Source organism: Coffea eugenioides, chromosome 3 (assembly GCF_003713205.1).
Source record: "Coffea eugenioides isolate CCC68of chromosome 3, Ceug_1.0, whole genome shotgun sequence".
In the NCBI taxonomy this organism is placed as follows: domain Eukaryota; kingdom Viridiplantae; phylum Streptophyta; class Magnoliopsida; order Gentianales; family Rubiaceae; genus Coffea; species Coffea eugenioides.
Window position 1 is genome coordinate 46,932,449 of NC_040037.1, and position 16,319 is coordinate 46,948,767.

A 16,319-nucleotide genomic window follows, 5' to 3' on the forward strand; every position below is an offset into this window, starting at 1 on the left:
AGCCAGAGTTGGAAATGTAATGCACATAGGCTGCTGGGGCAATTCCGGAGCAGCCAACTCCCTTAGCGTTCTTGCATTTGCCATAGAGATGTCCTCTTGGTCTGGGTCACTTGAATTATCACCACTCGAATTTGTTGACTCAACCTCTGGATCCAGTCTCTAAGATGCAATGCTAGATTGCTCCTCTCTGAGTTGTCTAGTTTCTTTCTTAGTTTGGCGCGCAGTCTTCTCTACTTCCTAGTCGAAAATCAGTTTGCCTATACGAGAAGAACGAGGCATAAACTAGAAAAGTGCCAGACAAATCCAAAGAAAACAACTTAAAAAGAAACAACATTAACCAAAACACCGTTCCCCGGCAACGACGCCAAAAATTGACAGGTCCTGTGTAATAATAATTACTAAAAAGTCTTAGTTACCACCACAATTAATTATAGAACAAATCCAAGTACTGGAGAAGGGACCCTAGGTGTGCAATGGGTTACTTGATTCACCCTGTTCTCGAAGAGTTTGCTTGATCCGATATACCAGAATTGTCTATAAAAGTATTAAATTTGCATACAATGGCAAGTATGGTCGATTTCACAGGGAACAAATAGGAAGTTGTTTCTTCCCAAGTCAATAGAACAAAATTGGGGGATATTTAATGGAATAAAAATGAAAATAAAATAACCAAAATTCAAAAGCTAACTCACTAAGTACAATTTATTAAAAATAGCAATTAATAAAATTCTACCCAAAGGATCAACTGTTCAAGCACGGTCCAATTAAATGATCATCGGTGCAAAGATATTTCATTCATCCGTCACTAGGTTGGTTATAGCTATCAACAAGTTCTGACAATCAGTTCTTCCTTACTTTTTCAACAGTCAAGGTATGACCATTGACTACTTCTCTAACTAGAAAACAACCCTAGGTACGACCGTAGGAATTTAATTATCCAGTTGCATTAAAGCTAGAAGAACCCAACCCTAACCAATAAACATGCTAAGAGGGTTTATTTAAACTAGATCCTTACGTTTTCCCAACATAAAGTCAACTATGGTGGTTGTCACTATATATCAACTAAACAAACAATTACGGATTCAATTTAGTTAACGTGACCGTAGGCTATTAGATTAAATTAAATATCCGGCCGTTGATACTCAATTAATAAAATACCCATGAACAATTAATTCAGGAAACGCACGAATAGCGAATTGGAAGAAATAATGAAGATTCGATTAGATCTCACAGATGGTATGGACCGCGCCTTCGCGTCGACCTTTGGATAGAGAAGAAACTAGCCACTCCTCATCACATCAATCTCGTGTGATTTGATTGATTCCATCCACACAAACATCAAAGAATTGGGAACGATGAAGTAACGAAGAAAGCAAAAGGAAAAGTCTTGATTGTCTCTACATTTTTTTCTTTTTGTTCGTACTGAAGCAAAGCCAAGAAAAGCGAAAGTCTAATGGAAGTCGTCCAAAAGCCAAAGCAACGCGTAAATTCGTCTTACATGGAAAACAAAACTAAAGCTAATCTAATTGATTTGACGTGAATCTGGCTTTTTCTTTTTATATCCTCCAAGTAGCCACCGCCTAGCAGAAGAAAAACGTCAGGGAGCAAGACTTTGTCTAGGAGTTTTAATCCCATGCATCTCCGCGGTTCACGTGGACCGGATTTCCTAATTGCCCCTGCAGCTACCAATCCCGCGGTCCAGCTTTTGGGTATCTTTTCAATTTCTGGCGTGGGCACGCCATGAAATGAATAGTCTTCTGGAAATTTGCCTCGTGAGAGCACTTTTTACACCAACCACCTACACTTTACACAAATACCAAATATGAGCAGAATCTCAACACTTAGCACCGTAAGTAACCAAAATTATGATCAAATAACAGCGCAAAAGGTGCCCAATAGTTGCTCTATCAGCTAGATAAAATATACTTCTATCTATCTAGATAAATAATGTAGATTATAATAAAATATGCCTCTATCTAGCTAGATAAATAGTGTAGGTCAACTAGAGCCATTGCTAATAGCATTGCTACTTCATATACAAGTCAGAGAAGGGTTGAGAGTCTATATATATATATATATATATTTAGGGGCACAATATTGCATATTTACTATGAAAAAGTGGCAGTTTTATTAATCGATACATGAGTGTCATGTACAACTAAGAATATACACAAAGATAAATTGCAAACTTCTAGCCTAACGTACTGGAATACTATACTAATTCTATCCTTGTCATACAACTAATTCTATCTTTATTGTATAAGAATACAAAAATTGATTCTATCCTAATCATATAGAAATTACTAGGAATAACAAAATAATAGGAGAGATGATAAAGGAAATAAGAGTGATATATGCTAATAGCCTCTCTCAAGCTGGAGTGTGGGGGAACGACACACCAAGCTTGTGCAATAATCAATGAAAAAGATCAAAACCAAGTACTTTGGTGAACAAGTCAGCAAATCGATCCTCTGAACGGATAAAATGGATACAAAACTCATTGGACTGAATCCACCCGTGAACAAAGTGATGATCCATCTCAATATGCTTGGTATGCTCGTGGAAAATAGGATTGGTAGCAATATGAAATGCAACTTGACTGTTACAGAAAAGATGCATCGGTTGCGAATAAGAAATGGTGAGATCAAATAATAAATCTCGTAACCATAATAGTTCACTAGTGGTACCAGCCATGACACGATATTCTGTTTCAGTAGATAAGCGGCTCATAGTTGGTTGTTTCTTAGTACGCCAGGAGATAGGCGCATCCACAGGGGAAATATAATAACCTATGATAGAGTGTCATATGTTAGAACAAGCACCTCAATCAATATCACAATAACCCCTGAGTTGGAAATTATTCTAAGAAGGAAAAAATAATCCTTAGCTTGGAAAATTCTTAATGTATCGAACAACATTCACAACTACATCATAATGACCCAATGCGGTGGAATGCATGTACTGACTCAAGACATTAACAACATACGGAATATCTGGTCATGTGATGGTGAGGTACAAAAGTCGACCCACGAGATGACAATAAGATGTAGGATTGGCCAAAGGTGCACTGGTCGAATGCCCCAATTGATGTTGTTGAGACTTTGGAATTAAACCAGGTTTTGCACCACTGAGACTCGTATCTGTCAAAATATCTAGAGCATATTTTCATTGACTCAATAAAATTCCCTCAGGACTCCTAGCAACTTCAAGGGTAGGAAAAAATTGAGGGGACCAAAATCTTTCAGATGGAACTGTCCATGCAAGAATTGTTTAAGGTTCTGGCATTGAAAGGAATCATTTCCTACAATTACCATATCATCAACATAGACCAAAATTACAAGAAAACTGGGATTAGTTTTCAAGGTAAATAAAGTAGTATCTGCCTGAAACTGAATAAAACCATAGTGTTTAAGAGCATGAGTTAATTGAGAAAATCACTCCCTATATGCCTATTTAAGACCATAAAGAGACTTACGAATTTAGCAAATCCTTCTATCACTAGATGGTAAATACCCAAGGGGAGGAACCTTATAGATTTCCTCATGTAAATCACCATAGAGAAAATCATTATTCACATCAAATTGATGTAATTTCTAGTTTTCACCTGCATCAACAGCCATTAAGCATCGCATTGTAGTTAACTTCACTAAAAGAGAGAATGTCTCAGTGTAATCTAGGCCCTCCTCTTGAGTTTATCTTTTGGCCACTAAGTGAGCTTTATAACACTCAACAGTACCATCTGACTTGTATTTAATCTTATACACCTATTTACAACCAATTACTTTCTTTCCTGGCGGCAAGAGTGTAAGGTTCCATGCTTGATTTGCAACTATAGCATCAAGTTCAGCTTTCATGGCAGACTTCCACTTTTCATCTTGACTAGCCTCAGAGTAAGTAGAAGGCTCAGTCTCGATTAATAAATTTGTAAGAAAAGCTTGATAGGAAGAAGAAAAACAATAATTGGAAAGATAGGAAATAAGAGGATAGGGAGTACCTGATACTCTCGAAGTGGAAACTGAATTGGTATGGCAAGAGCTATTGGGAAGGTCACAAATATAGTCTTTCAAATAAGCAGGTGGCCTTCGGATCCACTATTTCTGGCATGGTGGCGACGTCTAAACCTCTTCAACATGATTATCCATGGCAGGGATATCATGATTGGAAATTAAGGGAAAAGTGACATAGAAACTGTGCATTTCATGATTAGGATTACATGATTTATGAAAAGAGTCAACACACTCATCATCATTATCAAAAATAGGCAAGGGAGAGTTAGGTGGTAAGGAGGAAGATAATGCTGGAGGTGGTGTAATAGAACAAATTTTAAAAGGAAAAACGTTTTCATGAAATGCACATCGCGGGAAAAGAAAATTTCTTTTTTGTCTCCAAATCATAGACTTTAAAACTCTTCTTATTCTGAGAGTTGTCCACAAACACACAAGGTCTTGATCTAGGCTTAAACTTGTCTAAAAGTGGTAAGGGATTAACAGCATAACATAAAAAACTAAAAACTTTAAAATGATCATAGCTTGGTGGTTTACGAAAAACTGCTTCAAAAGGGGTTTTATTCTCAATGCTGAGGTGGAGAGACGATTGAGAATATATGTAGCAGTTAAAATACATTCCTCTAAAACTTAATGGGCAAGTACTTTGAAATCTAAGAGCATGAGCCATATTAAGGATGTCCCTATGTTTTCTTTTGATGATCCTGTTTTGTTGAGGTGTACCAACACAAGAGGTTTGATTAACAATTCCTTCTAAAAAATAATTTCATGTCACCTTAACTAAGCTCTAGTGCACTATTACTTCTGATTTGTTTAACTTGAAATCCAAATTGAGTTTGAATTAAAGAATAAAAATTTTCAAAACATGACAAGCTTCATTCTTGTGTTTTAATAAATACGTCCAAACTGCTCTAGTACAATCATCCACAAAAGTTAGAAAAAAAATGAGCTCTAGAACTTGAAGGTATTTGATAAGACCCCCATACATCAATATGAAACAAATGAAGAGGAGTTACATATTTATTAATACTTGGGAAAAAAAACTTAGCTAGAAGCCTTTGCCAAAGGACACATGGTACATTCTTGATAGACTTTATTAATATGAGAAAAATTAGGTATAGATGCCAATCAATTGTGTGAAGGATGTCCTAGTTTTTTATGCCATAGAACATCGGATCCTAAAATCACATTAGTTTTGACATGACAAGACTTAGTACAATCTGTGGTGAAGTAGTAAAGACCATTCTACTTCTTACCTACCCCAATCAGTTTCCTCGAGCGTAGGTCCTGAACAACATAAAAATCTGGAAAAAAAAATAGAACAACACAATTGTGTTCTGTGATGAGACAACCAATAGAAATAGATTACAATGAAAACCTGAAGCATGCATAATATTACACAAAGTAATCAGAGAGTTTAAATGATAACTGCCATGTTCTTGAACTTGTTTCATAGTGCCATCGGGTAGGAATACATTAGTGGGTTTTTTGGACTTCACTAGACCAAACAAGAAGGTTTTATTTCCTATAAAATGATGAGTAGCACATGTGTCTAGCAACCAAGTGCAACAAGAGAGGAATTTGGAGTCAAAGGATGAGTTGTATTACCAGCAAAATTAACCAAGCCAGAGACTTTGTCACAGTTCAAAAATGACCGGAGCAACTCATATTGTGCGGCTGTCAAATTGCTAATTGAAGTAGTGGAAACCAATGAATTTGTTATATCATTTGAACTTGGATCACTAAACAAATCACCAGTCAAGGACCTTCCTGGATTCTGTGATTTGGTTTGGTCCGCCATTGTTCCAAGAACTCAACAAAAAGGAATAACAAAAGATTAAAACATGAGGAAATAAAAACAAATTAAAATATGGAGAAAAGAGCAAGAAGGATCGTTGTTCTGATACCATATCAAAAGGTGGCAATTTTATTAATCGATACATAAGTGTCATGTACAGTTGAGAATATATACAAAGATAAATTGCAGACTTCTAGCCTAACGTATTGGAATACGACACTAATTGTATTGTTATCATACAATTAATTCTATCTTTATCATATAGAAATACAAAAATTAATTCTATCCTAATCGTATTGCAATTACAAGGGATAAAAAATAATAGGAAAGATGATAAAGAAAATAAGAGTAACATTGGCCAACATTTATTACACAAGCCAGTTCTATAGTTTCACAAAAAAGACACTAGTCAACTAGAAATAGCTGTATATTTTGTACAGGAGTCCGTACGAATTATTCTTATGAGAAATAGTCACACGCATTAATTAGGGATCAAACCCTCCAAGCCCATTCCTTTGGGAGGAAACAAATTATCCAAGCCCACCCCTTTTACTAGTTTTCCCCATAGACAATAGCAGAATCATTTCAACCAAGCAGTGGCAGAGCCATAGTTGTGAAATGGAGTTTGCACTCTATTGTGGAGTGGAGGAGACCAGTTATTCAATGACCTGCTCTACTTCACCCGCAGTTCCTGAAGTACTTGCTTCAAATGAGAAAATGGGTCCGTCAACAGCAGCTCCCTGGAATGCAAATGTGACAATCACTTGCTAAGCAAAAACATAACTATGAGCTTATGAGGGGGAGAATGGGGAGTGGATACAGAGCATTAGGCAAAGCAAATATATTCCCAATGGATGATTTTTGGTTTTCGACAGTGACATAAAATTATGCTAATGATATGACCTATGCCCTGACATGAATTTTCGTTTTTTGCAAGGAAAATAGCAGCATCAAGAACTAACTTGAACAGAAATATTGTTGCAGGTTATACCAAGTGAATACCTATGCTAGCAAACTTAATTTTTTTTACTATCCTCCTTGATTCCAAGTCCAATGACCTCACTCTTGCTTCTCTGAACGTCACTGCCTCTTTCCATTCCAGTTGCCTCTCTTCTCCTCGTCCTTCATTCTTCTCTATTTTCCTTCTCTTTATAACCATCCAACCCTCCGTCCTGATACTCTCCCTATTTTGTGTTTTTTTTGGGGGGGGGGGGATATGGATACTCCCCTTCTTTCTTGCTCATTCCAGGGCATTCATCCTGTCACTCATCCCCACCTCTCTATCTCTCATCCTTGTGTTTAAACCAAAATTTCTCCCTCATTCCAATGCCATTGTATAATGATGTTGTCTCCACTCATAATAAGATTGAATAATTCTTAAGATCAAAAGAATTATGCACATTTAGCTTCAAGTACAAAATGAATAGGTATGTTTTTGTTCTTACACTTAGTGGATATGGACTCAACTAGTAGAATTGTTAAGATTGTGTACTTAACTGCTTTGGTTTCTTTGGTCGATATGTGTTTGTCAATTATAATACAGTCACATACTTCACAGTAAAAGTTCAGAGAATTCTCACACAAGCTAAAAGCCCACAAAAAAATGATATTATTATTAATCTTTGGAAATTTGCATAAGCATTGATTCCATGGACCTCTTCACCTACGACAGTCAAATTAAAAAAGTCCAAGCTGAAGGTTGCAAATTGCTATACACCTTCAATCGATAGAAAACATAATATTATTAGGTTTATCTTCTTACGATTATTTTATAAAGGATGACTGCGCACAGGGTCGACTTCTTCAAACAATGTGGCTGTCAAAATCATAAAGAACGTTGAGGTACACAATTCCATCTGTCAGTGTTGTGCTCCTTCCATTAATGCTGATCATACAAATGTAGGATGCTTAGAAGCACAAGGGGACCAACATTACTGTCTGGTATCTAAATGATTGGTTAGAATTTACAAATATTTGATATGTTCAATTAATTGGTCAGTATATTAGATCACTTCCCCTGACAATTAATGTCCTCTGACAATCTGCAAAGCCGGAAATGACATAGAATTGAATCACAAAAACAAGAAGCCCCAGAAAATCATTGGGAAAGCACGTACGTAATGGATGGAGTTTGATGATGCAATCAAAGGAAGGAAAGGAAAGAGAAGCACTCAGGAAACAGCAACACAAAAGAGAACAAATCTAAATCACTAAGTGGATCACAGGTGTGTCAGTATTAAACTTCATGTGCAGAAGCTAGAGAACTGTCAAATATCTGGAATGGGAATCATTGCAAGGGATCAATCAGGCCAAATCAAAACAGGCTAGGCAATGAAGGAAAGGAAGAAAGGGAAGCTGGTGCAAGATCATGCAGAGGCAGTGAAGCTAGTAATCATTAATACAGCTAAGCAAGGGTGAAGAAGCATACGAATAGAAGTGAAGACATCGAGTCCCTAGGATTACGAATAGAAGCTAGAGAACTGTCAAATATCTGGGATGGGAATCATTATTACATCTCTTAGCAATTATGCTTTAAGCATATATCGGGATGAAGAATGGGTTATTCCTGCTTCTGTGCTAGTAGGCACTTCTGTATAGTTTTTTGGACCTTTGTCCAATGCTCATTGGACCATTGTCCATATATTGTATATCTTGGCTTTACTAATACAGCTACGTTTCGACCAGAAAAAAAAAGTCAGTATATTAGACTTTTGAAGGGCATTTTGAACCTTAAAGACAAAATTGTTCTCGAATGGGACACACCACAATCGTCAGCCTTATCATCCTCACAGTCACTGGTCACGGAATAAGATTCGGTTTTTAGCTTTTTACAACTAATGGAAAATAAAGATTTTAGGCCAAGTAAGTTATTGTGAAGGTTCCTAACCTTTATGCAAGATTCCGTTTAGTCATCAAATTATTCTAAAGATCTATCAAAATTTCAGACAAATATCTGATGTCAATCCAACATTTTCCAGTTTCTACTCTAAATATTTTATGTCAATTTAAGGTCAAATAGCAATCATTTCAACACGTATTTGATGCAAAATTCATAAATCTGTTGCTGATAGTTTGTGGTTACTAAATTAAGAGCTTGTTTGTTATGTTATGCAGATTCTCTTTCTTTAAAAAGAGCCAAATATACGATGATTGATACCCAATGTTTTGAAACCGGACCGGACCGGCCGGTTCGACCGGTTGAACCGCGAACCGGCCATGACACCGGTCCGGTTCAATGACATTGTTGACTTTGCTAGAAACCCGGTCAAAGACCGGTTGAACCGTGAAAACCGCCGAACCGGATTGAACCGGCGGTTTTCCAGTTTTCAGCTTTCCCTTTTTTTTTTTTTTTTTTTTTAAGTTTTGCAAAATGCAACAATCAAGATTCGAACCCAAGACCTTTGTAATAAAAGACCAATGTATTAACCGTTGCACCATCACATCTTATTAATTTTTTTTGATAACTTATTTATATAAAGCAAATACTCATATTTTTTTTTTCCATTTTTCTTACAAAATCTCATCCCCTCATGGCTCTTTCTTTTTAATTTTCAACTCTCTCTCTCTATCATCTTTTCTTTTGTCACTCCCTTTTTAATCAAACCTCTTTATTTTTAATTTATTAATGTTTTCTTCCATCTTTTAATTTTGTTTTTGTCCATTAAATTGAAAAAAGTTAAAAAAGAATTTTTTTTAACCCAAATTATTTAATGCCACAACCACTCACTTTTATCTTATTTTTTGTTTCTTATCAAGTTTACATTTCTATTTTCAATTTTCTTGATTTCCTTCGAACTCCAAATTTTCTTTTTTAAATTGTAATCTCTAAATCTCAAAACGTAAATTAAAATTAAAATTCATAATATCTAAATTCTCAGAAACATGAATTTTGTATAATTTCAAAATATTGTGATATTTTGGGGTTGGATTTAGATATAATTGAAATTGAGATGAAATTTATTTGTTTTAACTTATAATTTAAAAAATTTATTTTTAAAAATCCAAGTTATTAAAAAATAGTAAACTTTTCATCATATAAAATATTAAATTAGTCCATTACATGTCTTATTTTGTACATATATATATTTATATAAATTATTTTTAAAAAAATTCATTGAACCGAGGTTGAACCGGTCCGACCGGTTGAACCTCGACCCTTTCACTTCACCGGTTCAATTAACGGTCCGGTTTTTAAAACATTGTTGATACCTATATAAATTTGAATTTGAAATCAAACTTTCACATATGTCATGAATCCAATGGTCATAGTATATATATTGTCAATATATATAAAATTTATTCTAATTTGTTACCATTGTATTTACCTTGTGACTTATGTGCACTGGAATATTCTTTTGTTTCATACCATGACGTCTTTGTCTCTTAATAATGCTTGGTAAATGTGGTAAATGTATGAAAGTCAAGAATAGGATGACAGTCATGACTTTGTTAAAAGTGCCTACTTGATTTGTGAAATTTCAAAGAATAAATTGGATCCATAGTAAAAGATTAAGGATTAAATTTAAGAAATAAAAATTATGGTAAAACTATACAAAAGTAATATTAGGGTGCAAAAACAATGCTCCTACTTCCATGCCTAAAGTGAATCTCTTATACCTACCCAAAAAAAAGGGGGAAACCATTAATTTGATATCATTAGCATTAGAAAATGTGATTGATGGGACCTATAAAAAATGACTATAAATCAATAATATTTTTAAGCAATAAAAACAAATATGAGAACTCTAAAATCAATGAGGTGATTCATCGCTTAGTTTGTTTCTGTCATTTAAATCGTATGTCATTTTGGTATATAATTTTCCTTGATTAATTTATATGAAGAAAAGATCATGTGGACTCCATTCTGGTATGTAAACAATAGGGTAAATAATCCTAGCCTCCCTTTAGTTTTAAGAAACGTTAGAGACCACCCCCTAAATCTAATAACAACAAAGACCTCGTTTCCATGTGTTCTTTTTATCATTTTTAATAGCAAGTGCATGTGAACAAATTTATTACTTTTCTTTTGCATTCCATAGTCTGTTTTATTATTTTTTTTCTTTTTTTCCCTTTGTCATCTTTCCTTTTTTTGTGTTTCCCAAAAGATCCGTTCCTCTTATGCACTTGTAATGCATTATAGAATCTGGCTGAAGTCATAATTGATTATGGAAAAAGCATGGCCAAACACGGGACAGAGTTGACCAAAATAGTTCTCAAGGCCAAACTACAATTCAAAAGGCAAATGAAATAATACAAAAGTTTTCTCTTACTAATTAGAGTAATTGTTTTCTTCAGATTGTAAAAAAAACCTCACACCACTTTTCTACAATAAATAATATTACAAGGAGTTGGCCTTGGTAAGTTTAACATAGTACTTGCTCATCCATAAATCTACAAGTATACGCCTGATCTTAGAATAATGGGTAATTTAAGACAAAATGCATTGGTAATCCGATTAATACTTAAATATAAAATGCCAGTGTTTTAGGTTTTGGCTAATTTAGCCCCTTATCTATAATCACGACTATTTTAGTCCCTTATCTTTAAAAAAAAAAAAATCTTGGATCTTCAATGGGAATATGAAAAATTTTAACTGAATTAATTGCGTGCATGGCATAAATACCATAAAAGTGACTGTTTTGACCCATTATCTTTAGGGTAGTGTTCGATTTTGTCATTCCAGTAATTTAAACTCCCATTTTTCAAAATTAAGTCAATGTAAGACTTATAATGGGAAATTAGACAACCTCAATGGAAATCTGTACACTGCAATTCTATCTCTGAAACAAAAAAGACAAAACATGCAATGGTAAAACACGTGCTTGAAGGTAGGTCAGATCTTGTTAACTCCCATTGATGAATCATTAGATAATATCAATGTAGGACTTTTGATGGGAAATTATCAAATGTTGTTAACTCCCATTGATAAATTTACACTGGGGAAGGTTTGTAATTTTGTCTAACTACAAATTTCAAACCAGGATGAAGGTTTTTTATTATTTTAAAATCTTGAAGGGAAGTCTTTATTTGTTTAACAAACTAGAGGGGAGATTGTTGTGATTTAACCTATACAGAATTTAAGGAGGCAGTTTTAACATGGAAGGCCCTTTTTCAATATACCATATCAAAATTTTAGTGGGAAATAAGAAATAATTTAGTTTAATTCCCTTTACTTTGTAGGAATTTAACATTGTACTATAAGATGGAATTAAACACTAAGTAAAAAGTCATCTTTGAAAGAAATTAAGTTTTTAAAGAATATTTGGTGAGGGGGAAATATATAAGCAGATTTTCAAATATGAAACCAATTTAAAAAATAAAAAAAAATCATAGTCAGACAAGTAATTTGTCTCCCCTTTTGGTTTTTGAAAAGGAGCAACTGATCAGGTAGGGAGCGTTACCTCGTTGTCTGCTCTGAGCCACTGGTTTCCGGTCGTTGGGTCATGACCATGAGTTACAGGAACAGTTGAATTCAAATGGTTTACTCCCTCTCGCCAAGGTGATTGATATGGCCTCCGAAGAATAAACTCAAACTGATTATTTACATTCTCAAATTGAGTTACATTCTCAAATTGAGGGAAGACTGCTTTTATTCGAACAACAATGTCGTCAATGCTTCCCTTGTTGATTTCTGAGACAATAGCCAACTCCTCGAGCTTGTTACGCTGTATAGCTGATATGTTGGAAAACATATTCGACGTCTGCGTTTCAAGAGAACCTGGGTCCGGATTGGGATTGCACGCTCCAGGGCCCAATGAAAATCTCAAGCACGTCAGCCTGACCAAACTGCTGATTTCTCCTGGTAAAGAGCGGATTAAGGTGCCTCGAATATCAAGAACTTCGAGCTTCATGAGTTTCTGTATTCCAGATGGGAGCTGTTTTAATTGACTACAATTGTTGAGGTATAAACTCTGGAGCGCTGTCAGGGAGGAGACACAGGCGGGCAGCGATTTCAATCCCGCGTTCAGGTTCAAAACTCGGAGTGTCTTCATATTTGTGAAGAATGATTCCTGAATGATTTCCAATTCAGAATTGAGTTGCAGAAATAGAGTTGACATGCACTCAGATTCTGGATTGACAGGTAATTTTACTAATTTACTTTGCATCAAAGAGACCCTTCTAGCCTTCTTCCATTCGGCCTCTTCTAGGTGTCCCGGGACTGCTGACTTGACAAATGATGTTTCATGTTCCTCCCCTGGGAAAGGTGTTTCAAGCGCAACTCTCCTGCAGTTTATTGGCATCTTGACGTGCCGTTCAGAGCATTTATGCAACAGATGATGATTTTTCAGCTCGCCAAGTACAATGGCTCCTTCACTTCTTGCACGAGCAAATGAAGAACCAGTACACCGTAGAAATCCTTCAGCTTTCCAACATTCGACCAAAACATCTATGTGAATTGGGAACACTTTCGGAAACAATGCTGCATAAAGTATGCACTTTCGATCATTCTCTTTCAAGTTATCATATTTTACATGAAAAGCCAGTTTTACTCCTTCTAATTCCCGAAGTTCATTGACATTAAAATCTGCTTTCAATCTTTGATTCAAACCTTCCCAGCAATCTTCTTGTTCGCATTTCAGCCATCGTGCTATGGATACGATCACCCCTGGAAGCCCACCAAGCTCCTCAACGATCATGTCACCTAGATCGCTGTTTTTTTCACAAAGTGCTTCATCAGCAATGATCTTATCAAACAATATCCTCGAATCTGGGATTGGTAACCTCTCTAATTCGATTTTTTCGGCCAATGGAAATTTCCTCAGGAGATATGGATCTTTAGCTTCAATGATGATTTTCCCGTGCTCGTGTTCTTCAGAGATTCCAATGTCCTCAAGCTCAATTGATGGAGAGAACCCGTCAAAAAGCACCAAATATGATTTCTCACGTAGTGCTCTAGATATTACTTCATTTTTCCCACTTCCACTATTCTGCCCAGTTAAGCCCAGACGCCGAAGAATTTTGTCTTGTATGTCGGTAATGATGCCCTCTGGCTCGGGCAGACTCGGAAAGGTCACCCAAATGACGTAGTCCAATTCCAGGCCGGGAGGGCATTGAACCAACCGGTTATTCAAGTTTCTCAAAATATTTGTTTTTCCAACATGTGGTTCTCCGTGGATGATAATCCTCTTGCGGCCTGCGCCATTTAAACAAACCACCAGGCTATCAAGGACCGCTTGATGTGAAGGCACATGAGTTAGTTCTTGAGCACTCTGTCTTACAACAATTTCTGGATTTATCGGACTGGTTACATGCTCTAGGGTAATCTTATTTTCGAGTTCAGTGACTTCAGTCTTGAACCTGCAAACTTTTTTATCCAGCCTTGCAAGTTTGTAGAATGTTTTGGTATAAAATTTGTTGTTCCAACCTTTGCAAGCGGCTGACAATTCATGGACCGGGATTTGGTTTCCAGCTTCTCCGTTTGCACCTGGTTCAAGTCCAACTAGCTCTATGAATCGGTTGACGATGTTGTCTTGGTAATGTTTCAATATCCGCTCTAATTCATTACGACAAGCTCCATGATTATCGTTTTTCTGTCTGGTCACTGATTGACGATTTATATCGTCATTGAGGACCTTCCAATCTGAACAGAGACCATCCACTTGACCTTTTAGAATTTCAAAATTGTGGGGTAAATCTATGACATGCCTTCTTGCGTGCTTTGTGTACAGAAAGAAGCCTTTAGCATCATCGTGTGCAGCAGCAACGGCTTGCCCAACTGGCGGCGGAACAGGCATCCTGCAAACTGCAAATTTATCTTGACCAATCTGTGACTGACTACACATTTTCATCATATAAATCTTTTCAATGATTCCAAACACTGCGGAACATATTTTGGTGGTGCAATTATTTAAGTTGTTATTCCTAATTAAAGTTACATTATTTATCTAATTTAATTGGACAATACAGCATTGACGTATAACCAAATCCATCATTGTGTGGAAATTTGAAAATTTATCTATACAGTGAACTATTGGAGGGAGGGAATTCAGGTGACAATCAGAGTTTTATTCTTTTCAATAAATTTTAGAACAGGATGTTTTTTGTCAACGAGTTTTTAAAATCTAGCACTCAAATCTGGATTTTAGACAAGTTAAAAAGCATTGAATCATTGAACTTGATAATCAAGTGACAATTTAATCTATTAATTCTTTTCAATTAGTTTAGATGACACTGGCTAGAGAATCTACTTCCACATATATATAATTTACATATATGATTGCACATTGATTTTGCCAACAAATACATTTTTACGAGCACAACCACATACACGTATTTTTCCCCTAGCATTCATGTCACTTTTCCCTTTTTTGTTTAGAAGAGAAATATTTTGTAGTCATTATTTTATCTTAAGCTCTTGAATTAGTTACTTGTACATTACCTTCTTGAATCCACTTTAGTTACACTTGGCCCCTAACCAACGCAATAGGCCATTTGACCGGGTAAAAGTTTCTTTGAATACATATAAAAAACAAAAATGACGTCGACACTTCTGGACATTAGATTTGTGAAATAAAACTACTCCCTTATTTCATTTCTAATGTCTTTATATACTCCTCTGAATCTTTTTTTTTTTGGTTTAAGTCGATTAGAGTATTGCAACGATCATTCTATTTTCCTTAATCAAACTACACATCAACAATGTTGGTTTCTAGAACTAAGTACCAATGAAAGGAAAGGAACGTTCCCAAAACCCAATTTAGTTATTAGAGAAATTAGATAGGTGATTAGGCATGTTAATGGACCGATTTTTACCCAAATCCAATGTACTTAGGTAGATTTAGATTTAATTTCTCAAATCCAAACCCTACTCAGACTCAAACCCTGTAAAAGAGTTATGGATCTGGATAGGGTCTAATTTTCTATGATCCATATCCAACTCCAAACCCATATTAGATTCTACCCAGTCCCATGTATATATAATTAATATATATATGTGTGTGTGTGTATTAGTAAATTTATAAAATATTCTAATATTCTATGATTATTGAATCAAATATAGCAAGACTTTATGTTTGTTTTCTTTTTTCAACCTAATCCTAGTTGTCATTGTAATTAGTACAAACTTTTTTAGAAGAAGGAGAAAAAGTAAAGGCAAATATATTAAAATTTGACGTAGATACGGTTGAAGTTGCAAAAATAAATAGAAGCAGTTGATAGTAGTTATTTTTTTTGGGTATATAATATTGCATTCAATTTTTTGAATATTAATTTTATTGTTTGAAAATATAAATTGGATGGTATTTATATATATATTTTTTGAAATCTATATACTTTTAATATATTTTTATTTTAGTGTGTTTACAAAATACAATGGATACCCATTAGATACCTAGATCCAAGATGGTCTGGATTTAAACTTTTTTTTTTAGACTCATAAGAATTTGGATCTGAGTCTGAGTCTAACTAAATTTAATGGCTTTTGATTTAGATCAAAAGGATCCAATTCAAACCCTATCCATTGACATACCTATAGATGACCATCAAATCCCTAATTCAACTCTTAACTTCTCTTGAAG

The 16,319-nt window shown here is 35.2% G+C and overlaps 1 protein-coding gene across 1 annotated transcript; it reads right to left on the reverse strand.

The window, feature by feature from the left end:
• Positions 1-6,458: 6,458 nt before the first annotated feature.
• On the reverse strand, positions 6,459-14,585 carry LOC113766774 (disease resistance protein At4g27190-like). Its single transcript, XM_027310929.1, has 2 exons — positions 12,204-14,585; positions 6,459-6,542 (listed from the first exon to the last, which is right to left on the reverse strand). The coding sequence occupies exons 1-2, from the start codon at positions 14,583-14,585 to the stop codon at positions 6,459-6,461; spliced, it is 2,466 nt and encodes an 821-aa protein (XP_027166730.1).
• Positions 14,586-16,319: the final 1,734 nt, after the last annotated feature.

Excerpts from the sequence above, each read along its gene's own strand:
- LOC113766774 (XM_027310929.1), bottom strand. The coding sequence starts at position 14,585 with ATGTGTAGTCAGTCACAGATTGGTCAAGATAAATTTGCAGTTTGCAGG. Across the intron at positions 6,543-12,203 it reads GGCTCAGAGCAGACAACGAG|GGAGCTGCTGTTGACGGACC; the intron begins GTAACGCTCCCT and ends TTTGCATTCCAG.